General features: G+C 38.8%; 2 protein-coding genes across 2 annotated transcripts; one reads left to right on the forward strand and one right to left on the reverse strand.

The window, feature by feature from the left end:
* Positions 1–385: 385 nt before the first annotated feature.
* On the reverse strand, positions 386–6,927 carry LOC149833124 (IAA-amino acid hydrolase ILR1-like 5). Its single transcript, XM_090014926.1, has 6 exons — positions 6,578–6,927; positions 5,925–6,050; positions 5,521–5,835; positions 1,699–1,827; positions 788–1,215; positions 386–656 (listed from the first exon to the last, which is right to left on the reverse strand). The coding sequence occupies exons 1-5, from the start codon at positions 6,914–6,916 to the stop codon at positions 826–828; spliced, it is 1,299 nt and encodes a 432-aa protein (XP_089871052.1). The 5' UTR covers positions 6,917–6,927; the 3' UTR covers positions 386–656; positions 788–825.
* A 12,718-nt stretch (positions 6,928–19,645) lies between these two features.
* Positions 19,646–22,345, forward strand: LOC149833125 (Nucleic acid-binding, OB-fold-like protein). The gene has a single exon (XM_090014928.1). It carries the CDS (start codon positions 20,456–20,458, stop codon positions 20,687–20,689), a length of 234 nt encoding a protein of 77 aa, XP_089871054.1. The 5' UTR covers positions 19,646–20,455; the 3' UTR covers positions 20,690–22,345.
* Positions 22,346–22,751: the final 406 nt, after the last annotated feature.

Here is a 22,751-nt window from a genome sequence, read left to right on the forward strand (position 1 = left end):
CTATCGCTGGTCCAAACTAGGCTAGGCAGGGCGAGACATGTTTCCCCCCCCCCGGTCCACTGCCATCCCTAATCAGGTGCAGCAGCACACCAAAAAATACTTGGCGGGACTGGAAAAACCATCCCGCACAAGTAGATGAGTTTTCAGGTGCGGACTTCCTACCGCAGGGGGCGAGTCAGCATCCAAGAGGATAGCCCGAGATTGAGCGATTGCAAGTACTTTTAACATACGGTTCACTGTGCTCATACTGTATGCAATCATCATATAACTCGATCGAGAGAGAGAGAGAGAGAGAGAGAGAGAGAGAGAGAGAGAGAGAGAGTTTTCTAAAAAAAAAAGATATTCGAAATACCATAAACATGTCATCTGGGCACTCCAGAAATTAACAAATTAAAAGTCACTTTTATTCAACAAAGGGAGCCGGAAGTGACGCTTATTCTCCGACAAACAGTAAAACAGTGAGACTGCGTACATGTAAAGAGCTCCATGAACCAAGTGAACTGCAAAATGATTCTATGCTTTTCTGGTTGCACCATCAATTCATGTCGTGCATCAGAGATGGCGTCCACAAGTCAAGCCAGTCTGAGAACTCATTTATAATCGGATCAGGTCAGAACTGAGCAACACGAAGCTGAAATTCCAGCAACTTGGCCAGCCTGAAAATACAAACACAGTTATTGAATTCAGATGGTCCCATAAACATGTTACTGTTGTCAAAATCAGGAGACGGACACAGAGATTGGCATTAACAGTATGTAATCCCTAAAACTGAATATGAACAAGTTACCAGTGTGCTGCTGTTTAAATGATGCTCACTGATCACGCTTATAGAGTTCCACCATCCCCTGACTTCCCATGCCCATTCACGTAAAGCTCTGCTAGTGCAGTATGCAATGCAGCGCCGATGGGGAGAATCCCCTCATCAAGAAAGAAATGGGGAGAATGAGGCTGGTGAACAGACCCCAACTCTTCGTTTCTCATCCCGATGTTGAATAATATGCCAGGAATCACCTCCTGATAGAAGGCAAAGTCTTCACCAACCATCACTTTCTTCCCAGGCAACACATGGTCGGAACCAAGCAACAGTTTTCCAACCCGCTGGACATAATGATGCAGATTGACATCATTCACAACCGCAGGATAGATTGGATCCTCCTCATCTTTCATGGTCACAGTGGCACTGCATCGGTGTACTGCAGCCTGAGTTTCAATAATCTGCAAGGAAACTTTTCTTGAGATTTCTGTTTTGATAGGCAAGATGGGGTTAGGCAGACCCCTACCAATTCTTTAATCAATAACAAATTACAGAGATCTTCCTAAAAGGAAGCTAATCCATAGAAAACAATTCTCAAGAGATAAACCCCCAGAACAAAAATCCAAGACCCAATTCAATAACATTATTTTACTATGGACAACTCTTCTTGAGATATTGACTGAGTCTCATATCTTATTTCAGTCAATCTGTTTGTTCCCGTGTCACATGGATACATTTGTACAATGTCCCCTTAAAGCTGTATCACTGTGTCTATAGCCGTATCCTTGTGACACAGGCTTGTCCATAACAAATAGACAGGTAAAATAGTATAGGATCTACCAATTGAATATAACAGTACAATTTAAACAAGAAAAAAGCAAACACTTAAAAAATTACAGCAAGATGGTTCCTTGAAAAAAATACTAGGAATAAATAATGCAAACCTCTACGACTCTCCTTCGGAGATGGTACAGCCCTTCAGTGGAAAGACTTTGTATGGCACCTCCAAGTTTTACGGATGACGGAATTGCATTCAGTGCTTCACCACCTTGGACAAATGTGACAGTAATAACCTTCAACAAAGAATAAATCATAAAACTATCAATGATTTGATCACATCAGAAGTATAGGTTTCTCCAGTTTAAGTAGCTAGAAGGCTAAAAAATCATCAGGCATCGGCTAACCTAGTCACAGTTTCAAAAATAGCCAAAGCTAATTGGAAACTTATCTAACTTGATTTAGCAATAGCAATAAAACTTCTGCTGATTTTCTAAGATAAAAAAAACAGGCAGTTCTAATGTTCCTACTTCATTGGGGAGGACATTCCCTAAATTGTTCCTTCACAGGGCATTACCCTGACTTGTTCCCTTCATGCACCTTAGACTCAGACCATCTTCTAGATGACACATACGTGGTTACACACATGCCCACCTGCACATAACATCTCTTGAACGATGTTCTGAATAACTCTCAATAGTAAGGACGAGTATTTTAGTGGACCCAAGTTGGTCCTCCAGCACAAGAGCTTGGCCATACCCACACTTTAACTTCAAATTTCACAAGTACGGCACATTTAAATACATCAATCAGTAAATTTCATACTAAGAATGCCAGTGTTCCAGTCATTGCATTTTATAGTATGGTAGTATCTAGCTTCTCGATAGCTGCAATTATCAAGATGGTATGCAATCTCCAAGAGTAGAAGTTCCTCGTGATTCTGTTGCATAACCCACTTTGGAATGTGGCATAGAAAAGAGGATGCTCAGAAGGTGAAAAAGAAAAACGTAAGTACATGTATGAGAACATGATTAAATTTCCCTTGAACACAGACAAACTACCTCCATAAACTAGCACCATGAAGTTGAGGGGCATGGCCAGAAGTAATATCCTAAGGACATCATCTTCAACTCTTATCTAGAGCTGATGTCTCAAGTAGGAGCTATGTTGTTAATCCAAGTAAATCATATATAGCTAGTAGAGAAACTCCAGCCTTGGTACTACAGCTGGTAGGAACAGGAGCAGGAGCAAGGGACATGAAAGCATTAAGCTTCATATATATATATATTCTTAATTTCCACAGCCTTTCATTGGATGCTGAGAAGTCCACCACAAACTTATATCTAGGGGTGGACAGGGTTGGGTCGGGCCACCCGATTTGCAACCCATAATAGCCTAAAAAGCCTGATAAAATTTATGGCCGCCAAAAGCCCGACCCAATTATTATCGGGTCAGACTCAGCCAGATATTATTTGGAGTCAGGTTTAAAAAGCCTGCCTGAGACTCTCCAAAATTAGACCATCATTTAATTGGATCGAGCTGGGTCAGACCTGAGAAGACCAACCCGTAGATCAAGTGACGACTGAAAGATACCATCCCTGTTTATAGTTTTTGGAAGGGGTTCACTTCTCTTCCATGATGGATGTAGAACTAATCCACCTTGCAAGAAAACCTAACAGTAGGTACATGGCATTTATGAGAGAGAGAGAGAGTTAAACGAGAACGTTTCTATAGAAAGAAAAAGAACTGCCATTCCCGTAAAGCATGAATTAATGAATCCTCATGAGAGGAATAGTCTCATATTGATGAAGTGAAGAGGGCGAGGAGCTCTTTATTGATTATAAAAGTAAGAACCTTTTCATTTTCACCCTCATACAAGATAGACAAATATTGGACCGCTATTGGATAATAGGAACAAGAAAATACTAACATGAGAGAAGAATAATAAAATATTCAGAAAAAGTATGATTAAAGTACTTTTGAGTTTTGACCATGCAAATTATTCATAAAAGAAAGCATAAAGAAAAAAAACTGCTAGGAAGTACATGGATTTAACAGTTCTAATAAAAGATGGATGGAAGACTCTGGAATTATTACAAGTTTGTTATCTTGTAGATAGCTCATCAATCGATCCAATAGTTTGATCCACGCATGTCTTACTAGCGTGGATGTTTATGGTAGAATGCTATTTCTTGGACAACAAAGTGTGTGATATGTGTCCTCTATGACAGAAAAAGTAAAGAATGAAAAAAATATGTCAAGATAAAAAAACCCCATTGATCACCAATTTGGAACATTCAGACATAGACAATAGGCATCAAGATGGTAAGCAAACCACCCTAAAATAGTTGAAGTTAAAATAGAAACCAGAAACAACCCCTTAATTGGTGTATTATTTCAAATTCCCCTTCATGGCCTCAACTACCTTTGGGTATCCAGAATTACCAGGTTTAATAATTCTTGCTAAGCTGCCCTAAGGTAAGCTTGTCAATGGTGTTCCTTGATCATCCAAATGACCCAACAAAAAAAAAAAGAAAAAGGATTGAAGCATTTATTCCATAGTTAAGTTGTCCATTTCCTGAAAAATCTGACATTTTGTTTTCCTCTCTCCTCCCTGCAAAATAGAAGAGCTATTTATCAGCATAGGATGTCCCTGCAAACTCCATTCAACCTGCTATTTCAATCCAACATACAAGGAGAACTCCATGGGATAAAGACAAGCTTCTAAGTGAAGGAAACCAAATAAATTTAAGATCCTCTGGAGATACCTAGCCAAGACTAATATTACAATGGATTTTCTGGTAGCACATTGGGAAGGGAGAATCATCTTGAGGCATCTCTATTGATACTATATAGTTTCAATATTGATGTATCAGTAGAGGTGGCAAGCATATTTGGCGTGGGCAGGATCCCAGTTTTAGCAGAGAAGAGATGACTGCAGTTGACACGACAAGCAAACTCACTTCAAGCAAAATGGCAAGGGCGATGGGTTTTAAAAGTTGGTTAGAAGAAAACAGAATCGCAAAGTGTAAGCTGCAGTTCACAGGTTTCAAGGAAACTGTTTGCCTCTCATGAACAGTAATCCCAAGAATGTAAAACTAGGTTGCCCTCTGGCCCTAATGTTTGGTGGTCATTTTATGGATGGACCAACTTTTCCACACTGCCAACAGCAAATTAGCTGATTGGAACTTTGGAGCAAAACATATTCACCATGTAGTTTTGCAGATGTTGGACATGGATGAAGTCCCTAAGTTTCTACATTTTCTTTTCTCTACATCACTATTTTATCAAATATGTCATGCTTGTGCATATCGTATTCCCTTATTTTATCTTAGATGGTTAATGTGTATGTTTGCTAAGGACAGTGATTTTGTATAAAATTCCACCCTAATCAGTCCCTCTTAAAACCCATAGCTTCACTTTCATAGGATAGCCATACGGTGCATTGTTTGTTTTACTGCAAAAGGAATCACTCAGGAATATGGTAATGATTATAATGGGGCATTTGCTCCAGTAGCTAATATTACCATAATCTGAGATCTCGCTGCAGCTCTGTACAACCATAGATGAATTACTAGACAATATTACTACGATTTTATCTCTTACTGCTGTTACATACCTTTTTTATCATTTTTTCCATAATGATAAACTTTTTTCCCAATTAGTGAAGCACATGGTCTTTTACAATTGTGACAGTTCAAAAAGTGTATCATAAATCCATAAAGCGATCCCCCAGTGTGAGGGTGCCTTTAACTGGTGGGCTCTGTAAGGGCTTGGGTGTCAGTGACCCCACCCGGGGTTTACCTCGAAGGTAGGCAGGCCCATTAAATGACCTGGTTCTCGGTGAGGGTTCCTTGTCATAAAAAAATAAAGAAGGAAAGAAAAAAATCCATAAAGCAATTGTAGTCCGTTATGTAGAACATGAAAAACTAAATTGTGATCGCAGAAAGAAAACTAAGAAAGAGCTACAGAGCCACTCTCACACCTACCGGGCTATGAAGGGGATCAGATTCACGCGAAGTCAGCTGCTGCAGAGCTAAAATGACAAATGACGTCGCAACAATCGGGTCCATATTCAAGTGGGGAGCCGCAGCGTGCCCACCTTTCCCCCTAATCTCTGCCTCAAAGACGCATACTGCCGCAATAAATTCCCCGGGAACAGACGCAATGCTCCCCGAAGGATATGCAGGATCGACATGCATCCCGAAGATCACTTCGGCGTCCCCGAGAGCGCCGTCTTTGATCATGTGCGACGCCCCTGCACCCCCTTCTTCAGCAGGCTGAAACAGTAGCCTCACGGTCCCCTTCGAGAAAACGAAAAATTTCTCAGGAAAAACCAGCAAAATGGAAACAGAAACAATGATTCACAACAGAATAAGAAAGAAGAACCCACTTTGAGATGTTCCCTTCGTTGGTTCAGCAGCTTAGCGGCACCGAGAAGCATCGTGGTGTGAGCGTCGTGCCCGCAGGCGTGCATCTTCCCGTCCACTTTGCTCTTGTGCTCCCACTCAACCAATTCCTGAGAACCAAGAAACCCAGTTCACACACACACACACACACACACACACACACACACACACACACACACACACACACAGAGAGATGCGCGTTTGATGCTTGGAGTTGGAATTCCACGGTCGTGGAACTCCTGGACTTGGATGTCTCTTTCTGGCATTGGATTCTGAATGGAGTGAGTAGGAATTTCAGGAACTCCCGCAGTGGAAAGAGAAAGATCCAATCTTGAGGAAACAAAGCCAATTGGTTGACAACTCATTAAGAAGAAGAGCATCGAAAGAAGAAAAAATGACACACAAACTCCGAACTGAAGCATCTTATCATGACCCAAGTTCCAGGATTTTGAAAAAAAATCGTCCCTTTCTGAGTTTGCGGGAAAGCAAACTCCGTTCCGTAAAACAACTCATCCAAACGAAGGACTTCTCGGCTAGCCAGGAATCGCAATTCTGATCCAATCCAAACATGACCTCAAGGGGTTTCCATTCGGTGGGTATGGGAGAAAATTGAGCAGAGAGGAGTTGGGGAGATTACTTGCAAAAGGATAGCGTCGATGTCTGCGCGAAGAGCGACGACGGGGTGATTGCCAGAGCCGATCTGGGCGACGATTCCCGTCTTGGCGAATGGGAACTCGTAGGGAATACCGAGACGGTCGAGCTCTCCCCTGATGAGGGCGCTCGTGTTGTGCTCCTCGAATGAGGTCTCCGGGTTCTCATGGAGTCGCCTTCTCACCGACACCAACCAGTCCCTCTCGCCCAAGGACGACCTCAGGAGATCCCTCGAGTAGGAAGACTCGCTCGAGAAGAGGTCGGCATCTGAAGAGAAGAAGAAGAAGGAAGAGGAGAAGAAGAAGAAGAGGGAGAGAAATGCCATGAGAGAGAGAGAGAGAGACGAAGGGAGTGTGGATGATGTAAATAATGCTCGCTAATCGGATCTAATTCGGGTCTGACCCGAACGTGACGGGTCAGATTTTTTTCTGATGTTGATGTCCTAGAAGCTCCGGATCCATATCTGAGCTGGGCTTCGGAATACTTGATCCGCTGAAAAGTGGGGCGAAAGGTATTGCTTTTACTTTGGAAAGCTAAAAACAGGTTGAGTTAATTAAACGCAATTTAAACCTCCAAAACTCTACTAAATCAATGTCATAGCAACACGTCACCTACCGACACGTATATCATTATTTTGATATTATTTTAATATCTTTAAATTTTTAATAAAAATCTATTTTAATATTAAAATCGTTTTTATTGATTAAAATTTTAAAAATCGATATCCACGTATTCAATTTCTTAAAATACTTTTTTTTTTCATAAGAAAAACGTTGGGGAGTGGCCCCTTACCTTTATTGCATATGTACATCAACCAAACTCTACAAAAAAAAAAAAAATGCTTTGCTAGATCAGTTAATTGCTTCTGAATAGTATTAGGTTTTGGATCCTTCCAGATGGCTTGCTTATGATTTGGGTATCGAATGAAGATGGTGTGAAGGTCATTCTTCGTAGGAGAGCTTGGAGAGTGGCGGGTCATACGCTGTTGGTCAAACAAACAGTGGAGGCTCGGTATGGAGTTAAAATTAGGAGTCATCCTATTCGGCTATGGATCAGGTTACCTAACCTGTCTGCGGAGTTATGGGTCATGGAGTTCTTTGACATGGTGATCCGATATTTGGGAGGTCTGTTGACTTCTTTTATAGTTAAGCTGGGTTAGTCCGATCCCTACCTTTTGATTGATGCAATGTTTGTTAGGTTTTGTATAAAAGAATTCACATAACTAATGTTAATCATATCAAAACTGTACAAAGTATGTAAATGCTCCCATAGACAATTGTTGACTTGGACCCCTACTTTTCCTTTTGCTCTTGCATTCTTTAAAAATTTTAATCATGTTGATCATTAACCGTGTATCCCATATATCATTTGTCTTAGAAGATATTTGAATGTTGACCTTACCCCAACCCTTGAGTGAGGGCTCACAATGTCATGGGTATCTCCATTGAGTGTTTTGAGTGCTTGAGCATGGACATCATCTGCTTTCGCACTCCTTCAATCACTTCATTTGTTAGTTTTGACAACCCCTTCAAAAAATGCTTCATTTCTTTTCCTTGGTATCATTGATATCACCACGTGATAGGCTATATATATCAGCTGGTTTGAACATCCTTTTTCTTGAATTTTCTACATGTTCACCTGACAAAGTCGTTCGTTTATATTGGTGCCTGATTTTCAACCTCTCCTAAACAAACTGGATGTTAGATATATATTTGTGAGTCTCCTCAAGGCACCCCAAAAATAGGTGATTGTTTGTTTATTCTTCCCTTTTACATAGTTCACGCCTACTTGGCCTTTGGAACCCCAACTTTTGCAGGGGATTAGAGTGAGCAACTTTCTTCCCATAGAGAATCTTAAGGTAATTGCTATTTTTGGAAGACTTTTGTTGTTTCAAACCTTGTTAAATACTTTATCTTTTGGGTTTTTTCTCTCTTATGAATTCCCAGACACTTCTCATAGAGTATTATTTTGTTGACAACCATTGAAGGTTATCTTATTTTTGTTTTTCTATTTCTCTTATAATTTTTATAAGAATATGTACTCTCACATCAAGCATGAGAGTGCATGTCTATGACTTCATTGAGCTGAATGTTAGAAAGAGTGTAGTACACACTACAAGAAAAATCCTGATTAGCGACGAAAATTTATGACAGCTTTTTTTCGACGCAAATTTATGACAGATTAGCAAGAGAAAACTATCCGCCTCTAATCTTCAAAATATTTGCGAAATTAGCGACGGAAAAACTTTCATCGCCAATCCATCGCTAATTAGCCACAAAAAAATTTCCGTCGCAACTTAGCGACTAATAAGCGGCAGAAATATTTTGTCTTGAATCCATCGCTAATTAGCGACGAATTTTGCGATGAAAAGTTTTCCTCGCTAATTTTCGATTAAAACCTAATGCTAAATTCTCCCTCTCTCTCTCTCTCTCTCGTTACAGAGTAGCTTAGGGCGTTTCGCCTCCCTCCTCCCCCAGGTCGACTCTGTCGTCGTTCGCATCATCTCCGACGACGGCGATGACCCCTCTGTCGGTTGCGATACCAAGCTGGGCGGCGTCCTCGCCCACACCGCCAAGCTGCTCCTCGACAACATCCTCGAGTTGGTGGTGAGCTCAGAGAGCGACGAGGAGGACTACATGGCGGGACTGACCCAGCGTGTGGCTCGCTCGACGCTGGAGGACGACGAGAAGGACGTCGCGCAGAAGGTAAAACTCGATTGGTACCTTTGTTTTCGGGAAATCGTGATTTGGGTTCCTGCGTTTACGGAATTTTGTCACTGATTGGTTTTTAAGGGGTTTGGAGAAGGTGGGGTCACTCTGATCGACGCTCTACACGGTGGGGAGCTGGTCTGGTTTATGCTTCCCACAACGTGAGTTTTCTCTGATTCCTTTTTCCTTTTCGTTCGTTTGTTTCATTCCCTTTCATCATTCTTTTGGAGATTAGTGCATTCAAATGTAGAGAATTAGGGTTTCTTGTTCATCTTCATCATTGTTCTTGTTTATGAGCAATTTCCTGCTAGTTGGTGTTGAACTAATGATGTTAGTTTTGGGTTTCTAATATACTTGTTTGGAGCATCCTGTGCTTTTGTACATCATCCTGTTCAATTTTTACCCACCACACCCCCAAACACACACACACACACACACACACAAACACATAATGGAGCACCAAACTTTAAGATGTTCCAGTTTCACTTCAAATTCTCGAGAAGGAACATAAAAATGAAACTGTATCATCTCCTGTTTATTGCCATATTTATTGACGCTACAATTATTTTTTTTTCGTTTGCAATTTGATTAGAGAAGAAAATATAGTTTGTGTTTTTGTTTCATAATTTTTGCTTTTTTTTACTAGCTGAGGCTTGTTTTTTACTAGCTTAGAAAAGGATGTGTTGAAATTGTGATTTTGGTGAAATCAGTTTTTTGCTGAGTGTAAGATGTAGTTTTTCTATTATGGTCTTGGTTATTATTTTTTATAGTGATTTTAGATTTCTGAGAATCTGGAAAGAGTTAATGCGCACTCTGGTGAAGAAAAGATGATGCGTTGATTCGACAATGTGGTTAACCTCTTGTATTTGAGTGAGTTTTGCTTTATATGAATTTGGTTTTATGGTTTACTTGTTATCCCATACTAGTTGAAAATTTTGAGGCGTAATGTGAAAGAATGCATTGTGAACTTTGAAACATAATCATGGCTACGAAGAAGTGCATCACACCCTTTTCTATTTGAACATATGCATAGTTTCTTATTTTCATTTGAAGTTGCAGTAACCTGTGTCCGAGTGTGATTTTTTAACAATTGTCTATAACACGACTATGGAAGGAGTGTTCTTCAATAAATATTTTAAAATGAGGGGTGTCTTGTTGTCTTTTAAAGTTTGCAATGCAGACACCTATAAAGCAAGTCGGTCTTTTATTTGTCAATTTTGTGTCTGAGGGTGACTATTTTTTATGCTCATCAATGTATTAATAGCCAAGAGGTAATATAGTTACATAGATCTACCAGTTATATGAGATCCACTATGTGCTTCCAAATATCTTTGAGGTCCCTGATGCCATCATTTTTTAAATCAATTCATTCTCTTCGTGAAAACTGTCTTAATGTCAATGATCTGTTTTAGTGCTACCTTTTCGGTTTCATCATCACCTGCTTATTGTAAAACCATGCAGAGTTTGGTAGATGACTTGTACATGTAAACTACTTTAATATCCTGTTTAGCCATTCCTTCTAGGTACACTTGATTTTTGTTTTTGTTTTAATGACCTTCATATGGGTATGTGTTGGTAGATCTACCTGTACCATTTAAAACTGAAACAGTCACTAGATAATTAATGGTATAGCCTTACCGTAGTCTATTCTTATGTTATTCTTGTAAACAGTAAAAATTCATAAATTCTTTATTTTTCATTAGCTCTTTATCCAGGATGACATGCTCTATATGCAGAAAGTAAAAAGAAAATTCTAGGCCTCCTCATGATACATCTTATTGTGGCCAAAGCACATAAGTATGTTATGTCCAATTAATATTATACCTCTAAATGTTTCATAATTTTATTTTTCACGTGCACTATATTTCTCTTTATTATTTGTTGATATGATTTTTTTATTTTTTAACGTGCACTATGAGCATGATTGAATCAATATGCAAGTTTTTTAACTGCCTTAGAACACATATGAGCATGATTGAATCAATATGCAAGTTTTTTGACTGCCTTAGAACCCATATGAGCGTGATTGAATCACATATAAAGTTTTTTAACTGCCTTAAAACACATATGAGCATAATTGAATCAATATGCAAGTTTTGTAACTGCCTTAGAACACATATGAGCATGATTGAATCACATATAAAGTTTTTTTACTACTTTATAACACATATGAGCATTTTGTTTATAATTACTAACATTTTGATTCTCTTGCAGGATGCTTGAGATGATCAGCGTAGTGGAGCTGATGGAGGTATGGAGGGAGGAGTAGATCAAGAAAATGAAGAGGATGATGCCCCGAATCTTGACAACGATTAGATTCATGTATTTAATTTGTTTGACATACTTGTAACTAATTATAGCTTGACAAAGACTGTATTTGGTTGTTTAACTTAGAACTTGTGTTAATTTTGTTTTACCTGTATATGTATTTTTTGTATGTACTTTATTTTTTATAAGCAGGTTATATGAATTGTTTAATAAATTTTTTTCTAGAGTTTCATATTTCAAATTTTAAAAAAAAAATTAGCGATGGATATTTCCGTCGCTAATCCATCGCCAATTAAACTCAGTTGATGGGTTGCGACGGACTTTAATTCATCGCTAAATTGCTGACCAGAATCTAACGATGATTTATATCTGGATATAATTCGTCGCTAAGATGTTGCTAATTAGCAACGAATATAAGTTGTCGCTAAGCCTTCGCTAATTAGTGATGGATAAATTCTGTTGCAATTTAGCGACTAGGATTATGCGACGAATGCTATCCGTCGCTAAACACGTTAGCGACGGATTTTATAATGGATTAACGATGGATAGCGTCCGTCGCTAATACGTATTTTTCTTGTAGTGACAATACCTGCTGAGAGTTGAAAGGCAACTGTAAAATTAGATCAAGCCAAAATCCAATAGTTATTTCTTCGCCAACAACCCATCTGACCCTGTTCTTTAATGCCAAGGCTTCAGTATAAACGACCTTTCACCCATAGGATATGATGTTGCTTTTCGTAGGAACCCACATGAACTTTTCAGTAAATATTTAACTTTGACTAGCGAGATCCATGGACTAATTAACTTATTGTTGGCATAGCGTCCAGGACAATTTAGTAAGAATTCGGTCTCTTCAATGCTATGAATGCCCAATCCACCCTCTACCATGTGTTTGTATACTCGATTCCAGTTTAGAAGGTGTGAACGACTATGCGACTCGTCTTCATGACATAAAAATGTGTTGATTGCTCTACTTGCTTCTTGAATGGTGTTATTGGGCAAACAAAAACAACTCATCCAGTATATAAAAAGGGAAAGCAAAACTAACATGATTATAAACTAAATTGGCTACCATGAACAAGGTGTTCTCATTCTACATTTTTAGTTAATTTAGCCCTGAATTTTGTTAGCACTGTGTCGCACATCACGTACTTAAGTGCTCCTTTAAATAGTAAAAGTCCCAAGTATGTTACAGGGAGGGTTTTGGTTTGCGACCCACTCCACTGAGAGATTTGGCTAGGCTTTGTATGAGAAAGGTTGAATGAGATGAAGATGGTTAATTTCTTTTTTACTTATACGAAGTCCCAAAACTTTTTCAAATTTTTGCATTATCGTCAAGAAATTCTGAATGGAGTTCCTACTATCCTGCAAGAGAAGAGTGCATCATCAACATAGAAATTATGATGTAACTTGAACCCTTTCACTGTGATTGGGATTATGCTTTCTTGGTTTTCTTGTTTGTACATTAAGTATGATAGTCTTTTCATGAGCGTTAGAAACAGATATGGCTAAATAGGCAACAAATGATGGAGTCTGGATGCACTGCATGATGAGTGCAATTTAGTTTTTTGCAAACCCAAAATTTTGTAAGGTGGTTTATAAGAATAACCACCCTACTCTGTCGTGTGCTATGGTTAGGTCTCTTTTAAATAGCATGCTATTATTTTTTCTCGAAGTCATCGAGTCTTATCATTTCATGAGCAAGAAGTATGTTGTCTTGTATAGACCTCTTCTTCAAAAAAAGCCAGTGAACTGAGGCCCTGAGTGTTCCGCTTCTGACAAACAGCATAAGTGGATCATGTCATTAAATCCGTGAGAATCTTAGTGTCCTGTGTGAGATCCTTTTTTGTTCTATCGCTCACCTAGAATCATCCATGGATCATTTTTGGGGTGGTGTTCTAAAAGATCCCACAATGTTGTCCTCTGGTTCAGGCCATTTTGACTATACACACCCGTTACCAAGATCATTTCGTCTTTCTGTTCCACCAGTATAGAAAAAATATGATATGTTATAAGGGTTACATCCACTGACACCTTCTTCGATTTTTATATAGAAATTATCCTACCATTCGTCGTGGCCTCAAAGTTTCCTACTATACCGAGAGCTCAGAAATCTTTTTTTATTTCCAGTGTCCACTTCATTGTATTTCACTACTGCTATATGCTTTCGATCCCACCTTCTCCCCAAGCCCCTAACATTTCGTGCCATAATCTTCATAAATGAGAGTCTTGGGGTTGTTACTTACTTTGGTCGGGTTCAACCATGTGGTTCCCCCCTACCTCAGCCTCATTCTGCAACCCATCACTTCCTTCATTATCTAACCTCTCTCCTTGATTGTCGATATGGGTTCCGGCCATTGCAGAAGGTGGCATAGTATCATAATGAGGTCGTTCGCAAGACCTCTTGTCGGGTCATTATGGTTTTTTTTCTTAAAAATGGGCTTCAACCCTTTAAACAAACCCATGTTTTTTTTTTGAAAACTTTGTTTTTTGGGAAACATTTCTATTGGAATGGGTTCTGGATCCAGATTCAGTTCCATGTCTGCCCAGGTCAGATTGAAAGGGTAGCTGAATCTTGAGAGTATTTTAGGAATTTTCTATCTTGCTGGAGGGGAACATAATTGGGCTACGACGAAAAATGAGGAGGGGGTGATACTGACATGATGTCAGCCCCCCCTTTTGTCTTCCCCTCCAGTTTTGTCGCCTCTTTTTATGTGGGGCCCGCCATTGTGGCAGTTGAATCAGCTACAGGCTTTTTTAAGGGCTACCATGTGGCTAGCCCAGCTTGTGCGAGTCGTCTCTTTTCTGGGTCACTGTGTCAGTGGTCACGGTGACACAATCTTGACGACCGACCGTACTGGCCATCATTTTCGGTGGAGCTTCCATATCTTCGGTGATCGAACCCTGCTATCGTTGGGTTGGGCTCTCGTTCCAATCGTGGGCGTCACTGTTGCTTTCCTGCAACATCTGTGTTGGTTGGTTTGCTGCCCTGGACGCAGTGAGACGGCATTGACGGGTGACCGTGTTTGCCTCCAGCCAAACTTCCGTTTCTCTAGCAACCGAGCCATGCCATTGTTGGGTTCAGATCTCCTTCCGGTGGTGGGCAATGATGTTGCTTCCATGCAACATCTGAGTTTCTAGGATAGCTAGCATGTGCAGCCCAAGTAGGTCACTGGATCCCTTAGAGCCATTTTCGTTGTGTGTCGCAACACCTTCCCTGACCTCCAAAGGAGGTTTGAATTGCTTCACCGGTCTTTGGTTTGTGTATGCTCGACCTTGTCACAACTGCCTCCAGGTTATCTTCACCTGGATCCATCTGTCCTCATCCTGTTGTTGGCCGGGCACTAACATAGTTTGCAGGTCTCAACATCGGTTCGAGGAGTGGGTGATGGCCACAGTATCTGATGTTGTTCTCATATTTGAACCTCTTGATATATGGTTCAACCATGCTTAATATCGATTTCAATAATAGAAAATCGAATGGAGTAAGGTTCAACCATGCTTAATTAATATCGATTTCAATAATAGAAAATCGAATGGAGTAAGGTTCAACCATGCTTAATTAATATCGATTTCAACCAATTTTTGAGGGCCTCTATCACGAAGCGATAGTACAAACATTTGTCAGAGATTCTATCATTTGCTGAAATTCTGATTTGTGGCTTGGCGTTTCCCGGGCTGGTTTGCTGAACCTGAGATTTTGTGAATTACCTCTGGACACAATATTAGCCCTTGACGAGTTCCTCACCGTCCTATTGAGTTTCCTATTAACGCCACAACTCCTTCCATCCCACTATTTTCCTCTGTCGATTTTTGGTTGCCATCCTTTTCTTGAATTCACACTTCTGCCTTGGGACCTTGTGAGGTTTGTTATTGTTTGGCTTAAAATTTATAGCTTTTTCAATCAATATCTTTGGCTAAATACCTCTCTCTTTTGACTTGGTTTTTAGGAGATAGTTTTTTTGATGAAAAGTCTACTTTATGAATTATTATTTTTTTACATTTAGCATTTTTTGAGAAACATATTGGGTTTAAAATATATAAAGTTGACTTAGAAAGTAAGGCCTTGCCAATTGAACTTTTGACTTTGGACTTAAATTTTTGGTCCAATCTTGGTTCAACCTCGACAAATCTTTTTATCACCCGGATTAAGGTTTTGAGAACTGACAATGGGACAAAATTCAAAAACAAGAGTTTTGAAGAATTTGAAGACCAAAATGGCTTGGATCATCAGTTTACCTGTGTCAAAACTCTACAACAGAATGGAGTCACCGAGCAAAAAAATAGGCATCTTCTCGAGGTAACTAAATCCTTACTTTTCCAAACTCATATGCCAAAAATATTTTGGAGTGATGCTATCATGATAGCATGCTATATTATAAATCACTTTCCGTCGGTAAAACTTCAAGGAAGATCCCCATGGGAACTGCTAAAAGGAAAAAAACTAAGCGTTGAACATTTGTGAGTTTTTGGTTGCATCATGTATATGTTAATCCCTAAAGGTGACCGAGACAAACTTAGTCACTGAGCTCAAAAATGTTTACTCTTGGGATACTACATGACAAAAAAGGGATATAGGTGTTATAATCTGGAAGAAAAATGCTTGTACATCTCGTGTGATGCCAACTTTGATGAAGATACACATTTCTTCAAATATGTCCCTAAAGAAGAATATCGTGAAGGGGAGGTGGTTCTCCCCAGTATTGACGCCTATGATGATTTGTTGACAACCAATGTTACTAGATCCATTAGTGAACCCCAAAGAACGGACGATCTACCCCCAAATAATACAGACCGGACTTTCAATGAACAGGTAGTGGTCCACCATTCAGATGTAAGAAGATCTCAGTGAGTCTCTAGACCTCCTAATCACTTGAAAGATTTTGTTACCTATACGTCCACTAAACATCCTATTGAAAAATAAATTAGTTATGGGCATTTGCCAAAGGCTTTCGTGGCATTTCTCAACTCTATTGATGCCAGTCATGAACCGACATCATACAAAGAAGCCAAAAATGAGCCAGTTTGGGTTAAGGCGATGAAAGAGAAACTTGACGCTCTGCATAAAAATAAAACATGGGAAATTGTTTTCCTTCCGAAGAAGAAAAAGATTATAGGGTGTCGATGGATTTTCAAAAATAAATTTAAAAGTGATGGATCTATCGAAAGACACAAGGCAAGACTTGTTGCAAAGGGATACACTCAGACCCAAGGGATCGATTACGAAGAAACATTTGCCTTGGTTGTGAAAATGAATAATGTACGTATTATTTTATCCATTGTTTGCAATTTAAATTGGCCTTTATATCAACTTGATGTGAAGAACACTTTCTTGCAAGGCGACCTTCAAGAAGAAGTCTATATGAGCTTGCCACCAGGCCATCCTTAAGAAAAAGATCCTTCTCTCGCCTGCAAGCTTCACAAATTCATATATGGATTGAAGCAATCTCCAAGCGCTTGGCATCTTAAATTGAGCAATGCTATTGAAAAGTATGGGTTTGTTAAAAATTCTGCGAACAACTCTATATTTTTCAAAAGGGAAAATGACTCGATGGTTATCATGTTGATCTATGTTGATGATATCATCATCACCGGAAACAATGTTCAAAAAATTACTGTTGCCAAAGAACTTCAAAAACTTTTTAAAATTAAATATTTGGGTAGGCTGAAATATTTTTTGGGCATAGAAGTGGCTCATTAAAAAAATGAGATATTTTTGTCTCAATGAAAATACACTCTCGATTTACTTAAGGAAACCGAAAAACTTGGAAGTAAACATGTTAATACTTCTATAGAAACCAGATGTAATTCAATGAAAGATCAAGATGAACTAGTTGCAAACATCACTCAGTATCAGCGGATTGTTGGAAAGTTGATATATCTGACAGTTACTCGTCCGAACATCACATATGTCGTTAGTCAGGTCAGTCAACATATGCAAGCTCCTTGCCAAAGTCATATGAAGGTTGTTGATCGAATCCTCAAGTATTTGAAAAAGGTGCCTGGACAAGGATTATGGAATAAAAATAATGACAATATAAACATAAAAGGCTTCTCAGATGTTGATTGGGCGGGTAGTCTGTATCATAGATCTACTATAGGATATTGCGTATATGTTGAAGATAATTTAGTATCATGGAAGAGCAAGAAACAAAGTGTGGTTTCTAGATCCAGTGCTGAGGTAGAATACAGGGCCATGGCTACCACTATCAGTGAACTCATTTGGGTCAAGAATCTTCTATCTGAGCTCGGGTTCAATATAAACTCACATATACCAATGTATTGTGAGAACCAAACGGCTATTCACACTGCAGCTAATTCTGTCTTTCATGAAAGAACTAAGCATATTGAAATTGACTGTCACTTTGTCAAGGAAAAAGTTCAATGTGGAGAGATCTGTACACCTTACACAAAGAGTATAGATCAAGCTGCAGATGGGCTAACAAAAGGAGTCACACAGGCTCAACTCAAGGACATGTTAAACAAGTGGGGATGTCATGCTATTTACACCCCACTTGAGGGGGGTGATGAAGATAAGGGAAGTCGGCAACCGTTGTTTGTTAAGTTTCCTAAATCTTTCTATCTCCCTATTGGGATAAGATTGAGTTTCCTCTTTTCTCTCCTAAATATACTCTTTCGGTTAATTAACTTTACTATAAAAATCAGGATGTACCTCATATGATATTTTATTGGAAGAAAAATAAAGAGTTGCAGTAGTTGTCGTTCATGGACGTAGGTCTTAAAGACTGAACCACGTAAATCAATGTGTCTGCAAATCGTGATAGTTACAAATCACAGTGTCAGTAAGTCGCGATGCTTGTAACTCGTAGTCCCTACAAATGGCAGTGCCAGTAAATCGTGATGTCGGTAACTCATAGTGCCTATAAATTGATGTGCTGGTATATTGCGGCACCTGCATATCGCCGTGTACCTATAAATCGTCAGTTTACCACCAAAGTTGGATACTGCATATGGTATTCTGAGTGTTTGCCACATCCAACATTTTATTAAAAAATGTGATCCAATTGGCCACAACATCCTGCAGGATGCACGTTCAAACAACCTCTTAGCGACTAATCAAGCCTTATAGCTCACCTCCTCTATAAATGGGTGTTTAAGGTAAAATGAAAGGTAATGAACCAGATGGATATAAAAGAGTAAATATTCGCCCACGAAATTTCATTCATTAAATAATAGAATTTAATTCTAATATTATTTATCGTTTCATTCGCGAGGAGCTGGATGAGAAGAAACTCTCATGTCCGGTTCTGTAGTAGAGATGGGATTGAGACACTACCATCAACTATAACCCCAAAAGAACCAGGTTTCGTAAACAACATAGAGGAAGAATGAAAGGAGTATCTTATCGTGGCAATCATATTTGTTTCGGTAGATATGCGCTTCAGGCATTTGAACCCGCTTGGATCACATCTAGACAAATAGAAGCAGGGCGACGCGCAATGGCACGATATGCCCGTCGTGGCGGAAAAATATGGGTACGTATATTCCCCGACAAACCCGTTACACTAAGACCCGCGGAAACACGTATGGGTTCGGGGAAGAGATCTCCTGAATATTGGGTATCCGTCGTTAAACCGGATCGAATACTTTATGAAATGGGCGGAGTATTAGAAACCGTAGCCAGAGCCGCTATGGAACTAGCTGCGCGCAAAATGCCTATACGAACTAAATTCGTTATTGAGGAATAGGGATATCGGACCAAAGGGATATTTATGATATGAATGATGAAAAATATAATCTATAATCGATGGTTTACTTATTTCTGGACAGAAAATTTTCTTTTTTTCTCCTTCGCCTCTTGCATTGAAAGAACTAAAATAAAAAAGATGATTCAACCTCAGACCCATTTGAATGTAGCGGACAACAGCGGAGCTCGAAAACTGATGTGTATTCGAATCATAGGAGCTAGTAATTACCGATATGCTTATATCGGTGACGTTATTGTTGTTGTAATCAAAGAAGCAGTGCCAAATATGCCCCTGGAAAGATCAGAAGTAATCAAAGCTGTAATTGTACGTACATGTAAAGAACTCAAACGCGACAACGGTATGATAATACGGTATGATGACAATGTAGCAGTTGTCATTGATCAAGAAGGAAATCCCAAAGGCACTCGAGTTTTTGGTTCGATTGCTCGTGAATTGAGACAGTTAAATTTCACTAAAATAGTCTCATTAGCTCCCGAAGTATTATAAATAATGAATGCTAGTAGATGAGACAATGGTATGGTAGGGTCTTTGAAATGGATCAATTAGTAGATTATGTCTCAGGCATATACCTTTAATGAAAAAAGAAAAAAGGAGAAACATGTTGATTATATCAAAGCAAAAAAAAATGATAGTTCGTCATGGGTAGAGACACTATTGCCGATATAATAACTTATATAAGAAATGCTGACATGGATAAAAAAGGAACGGTTCGAATATCATCCACAAATATTACCGAAAACATTGTTAAAATACTTCTACGAGAGGGTTTTATCGAAAATGTTAGGAAGCATCGGGAAAACAACAAATATTTCTTGGTTTTAACCCTACGACATAGAAGAAATAGGAAAGGAGCATATAGAAATATTTTAAAGCGTATCAGCAGACCAGGTCTGCGAATCTATTCCAACTCTCAACGAATTCCTAGGATTTCAGGCGGGATAGGGGTTGTAGTTCTTTCTACTTCTAGAGGTATAATGACAGATCGAGAAGCTCGACTAGAAGGAATTGGAGGAAAAATTTTGTTTTATATATGGTGAGGTGATCCATCTGGTATATGAATTTGATACGTAACTTCCTATTTATGAAAAAGAGAGTAGAGGCGGGTTGTCTAATATCACTCCTCCTCCATTAGTTGATACTTCAAGGAGGTTACCTGGAATGAAAGAACAAAAATTGATCCATGAAGGTTTAATTACTGAATCACTTCCCAATGGCATGTTCTGGGTTCGCTTAGATAACGAAGACCAGGTTCTAGGTTATGTTTCAGGGCGGATACGACGTAGTTTTATACGAATACTACCAGGAGATAGGGTTAAAATCGAAGTCAGCCGTTATGATTCAACAAGGGGACGTATAATTTATAGACTTCGCAATAAAGATTCAAACGATTAGGTATTTAAATTTTCATGGGGATAAATTTCGAGGCTCAAACACTAACTTAACGTTAAAGAGACTTATTTTCTTTCAAAGAGTGGATTCAGAATTAAATTAAGGAACAACAAATATGAAAATAAGAGCCTCTGTTCGTAAGATTTGTGAAAAATGTCGACTGATCCGTAGGCGAGGACGAATTATAGTAATTTGTTCTAATCCGAAACATAAACAGAGACAGGGATAATATTTATAATTATAAATAGGAACTTAACTTTCTAAGAGACCTAATGTACCTAATGTACAGTACAAATAAATAAAGGATTTGTTTTCACATGAAATGGATATATCCATATATCTCTGACTCATATTTATGAGATGATAATAAATAGAATATGACAAAACCTATACCAAGAATTGGTTCACGTAGAAATAGCTGTATTAGTTCACGTAAGAGTGGGGGTCGAACACCAATAGGAGTTATTCATGTTCAAGCGAGTTTCAACAATACTATTGTTACTGTTACAGACCCACAAGGTCGGGTCGTTTCTTGGTCCTCCGCGGGTACTTGTGGATTTAAGGGCACAAGAAGGGGTACCCCATTTGCTGCTCAAACCGCAGCAGGAAATGCTATTCGTACGGTAGTAGACCAGGGTATGCAACGAGCAGAAGTCATGATAAAAGGTCCCGGTCTCGGAAGAGATGCAGCATTACGAGCGATTCGTAGGAGTGGTATACTATTAAATTTCGTACGTGACGTAACCCCTATGCCACATAATGGATGTAGACCGCCAAAAAAAAGGCGCGTTTAGAAATAAAAATGGAAAAGATTCCAATCCAAGAGAAATAAATAATTAAATGATCTGATCAAATAATATTATATTAGTATGGTTCGAGAGGAAGTGCCAGTATCCACTCGGACACTACAGTGGAAGTGTGTTGAATCAAGAGCAGACAGCAAGCGCCTTTATTATGGTCGTTTCGTTTTATCCCCACTTATGAAGGGTCAAGCCGATACAATAGGTATCGCGATGCGAAGGGCTTTACTTGGAGAACTAGAAGGAACATGTATTACGCGCGCAAAATCTGATAAGGTACCACATGAATATTCTACAATAGTAGGTATTGAAGAATCAGTCCATGAAATTTTAATGAATTTGAAAAAGATTGTATTTAGAAGTGATCTGTACGGAACTCTCGACGCATCCATCTGTGTCAGGGGACCTAGACACGTAACTGCTCAAGATATCATCTCACCACCTTCTGTAGAAATAGTTGATACTACACAGCATATAGCTATCCTAACAGAACCGGTTGATTTGTGCATTGAATTAAAAATTGAGAGGGGTCATGGATATTGTATGAGAACCCCCAATAACTATCAAGACAGAAGTTATCCTATAGATGCTGTATCCATGCCTGTTCGAAATGCGAATCATAGTATTCATTCTTATGGGAATGGGAATGAAAAACAAGAGATACTTTTTCTCGAAATATGGACGAATGGAAGTTTAACTCCTAAAGAAGCGCTTTACGAAGCTTCTCGTAATTTGATCGATTTATTTATTCCTTTTCTACATGCGGAGGAACAGGACATAAATATAGAAGACAATCTAAAAAGGGCTACTGTGCCCTTTTTTACCTTTCATGATGGATTGGATAATATGAAAAGAGAAATCATATTGAAACGTATTTTTATTGATCAATCAGAATTGCCTCCTAGGACTTATAACTGTCTCAAAAAGTCTAATATACATACATTATTGAACCTTTTGAGTAAGAGTCAAGAAGATCTTATGAGAATTGAGCATTTTCGCGTAGAAGACGTAAAACAAATATTCGACATTCTACAGAAGGGTTTCACAATCGACTTGCTTAAAAATAAAAATTTTTAAGCCCGTTGAAATTTTTTTTATTTTTTTCATTTTGTGCTTTCATTCGAAATGAAAAATTTTTAATTATAAATTAAAGACTATTTATATTATAGTAATAGTAATAGTATAGAATTATAGAAAATAATGAAATCAAATTTCTATTATTTTCTTATCTTTATCTTATTTATTATTTATTAAATATTAAACTA

This window comes from Nuphar pumila, chromosome 7, assembly GCF_984573655.1.
Source record: "Nuphar pumila chromosome 7, dmNupPumi1.hap1.1, whole genome shotgun sequence".
In the NCBI taxonomy this organism is placed as follows: Eukaryota; Viridiplantae; Streptophyta; class Magnoliopsida; order Nymphaeales; family Nymphaeaceae; genus Nuphar; species Nuphar pumila.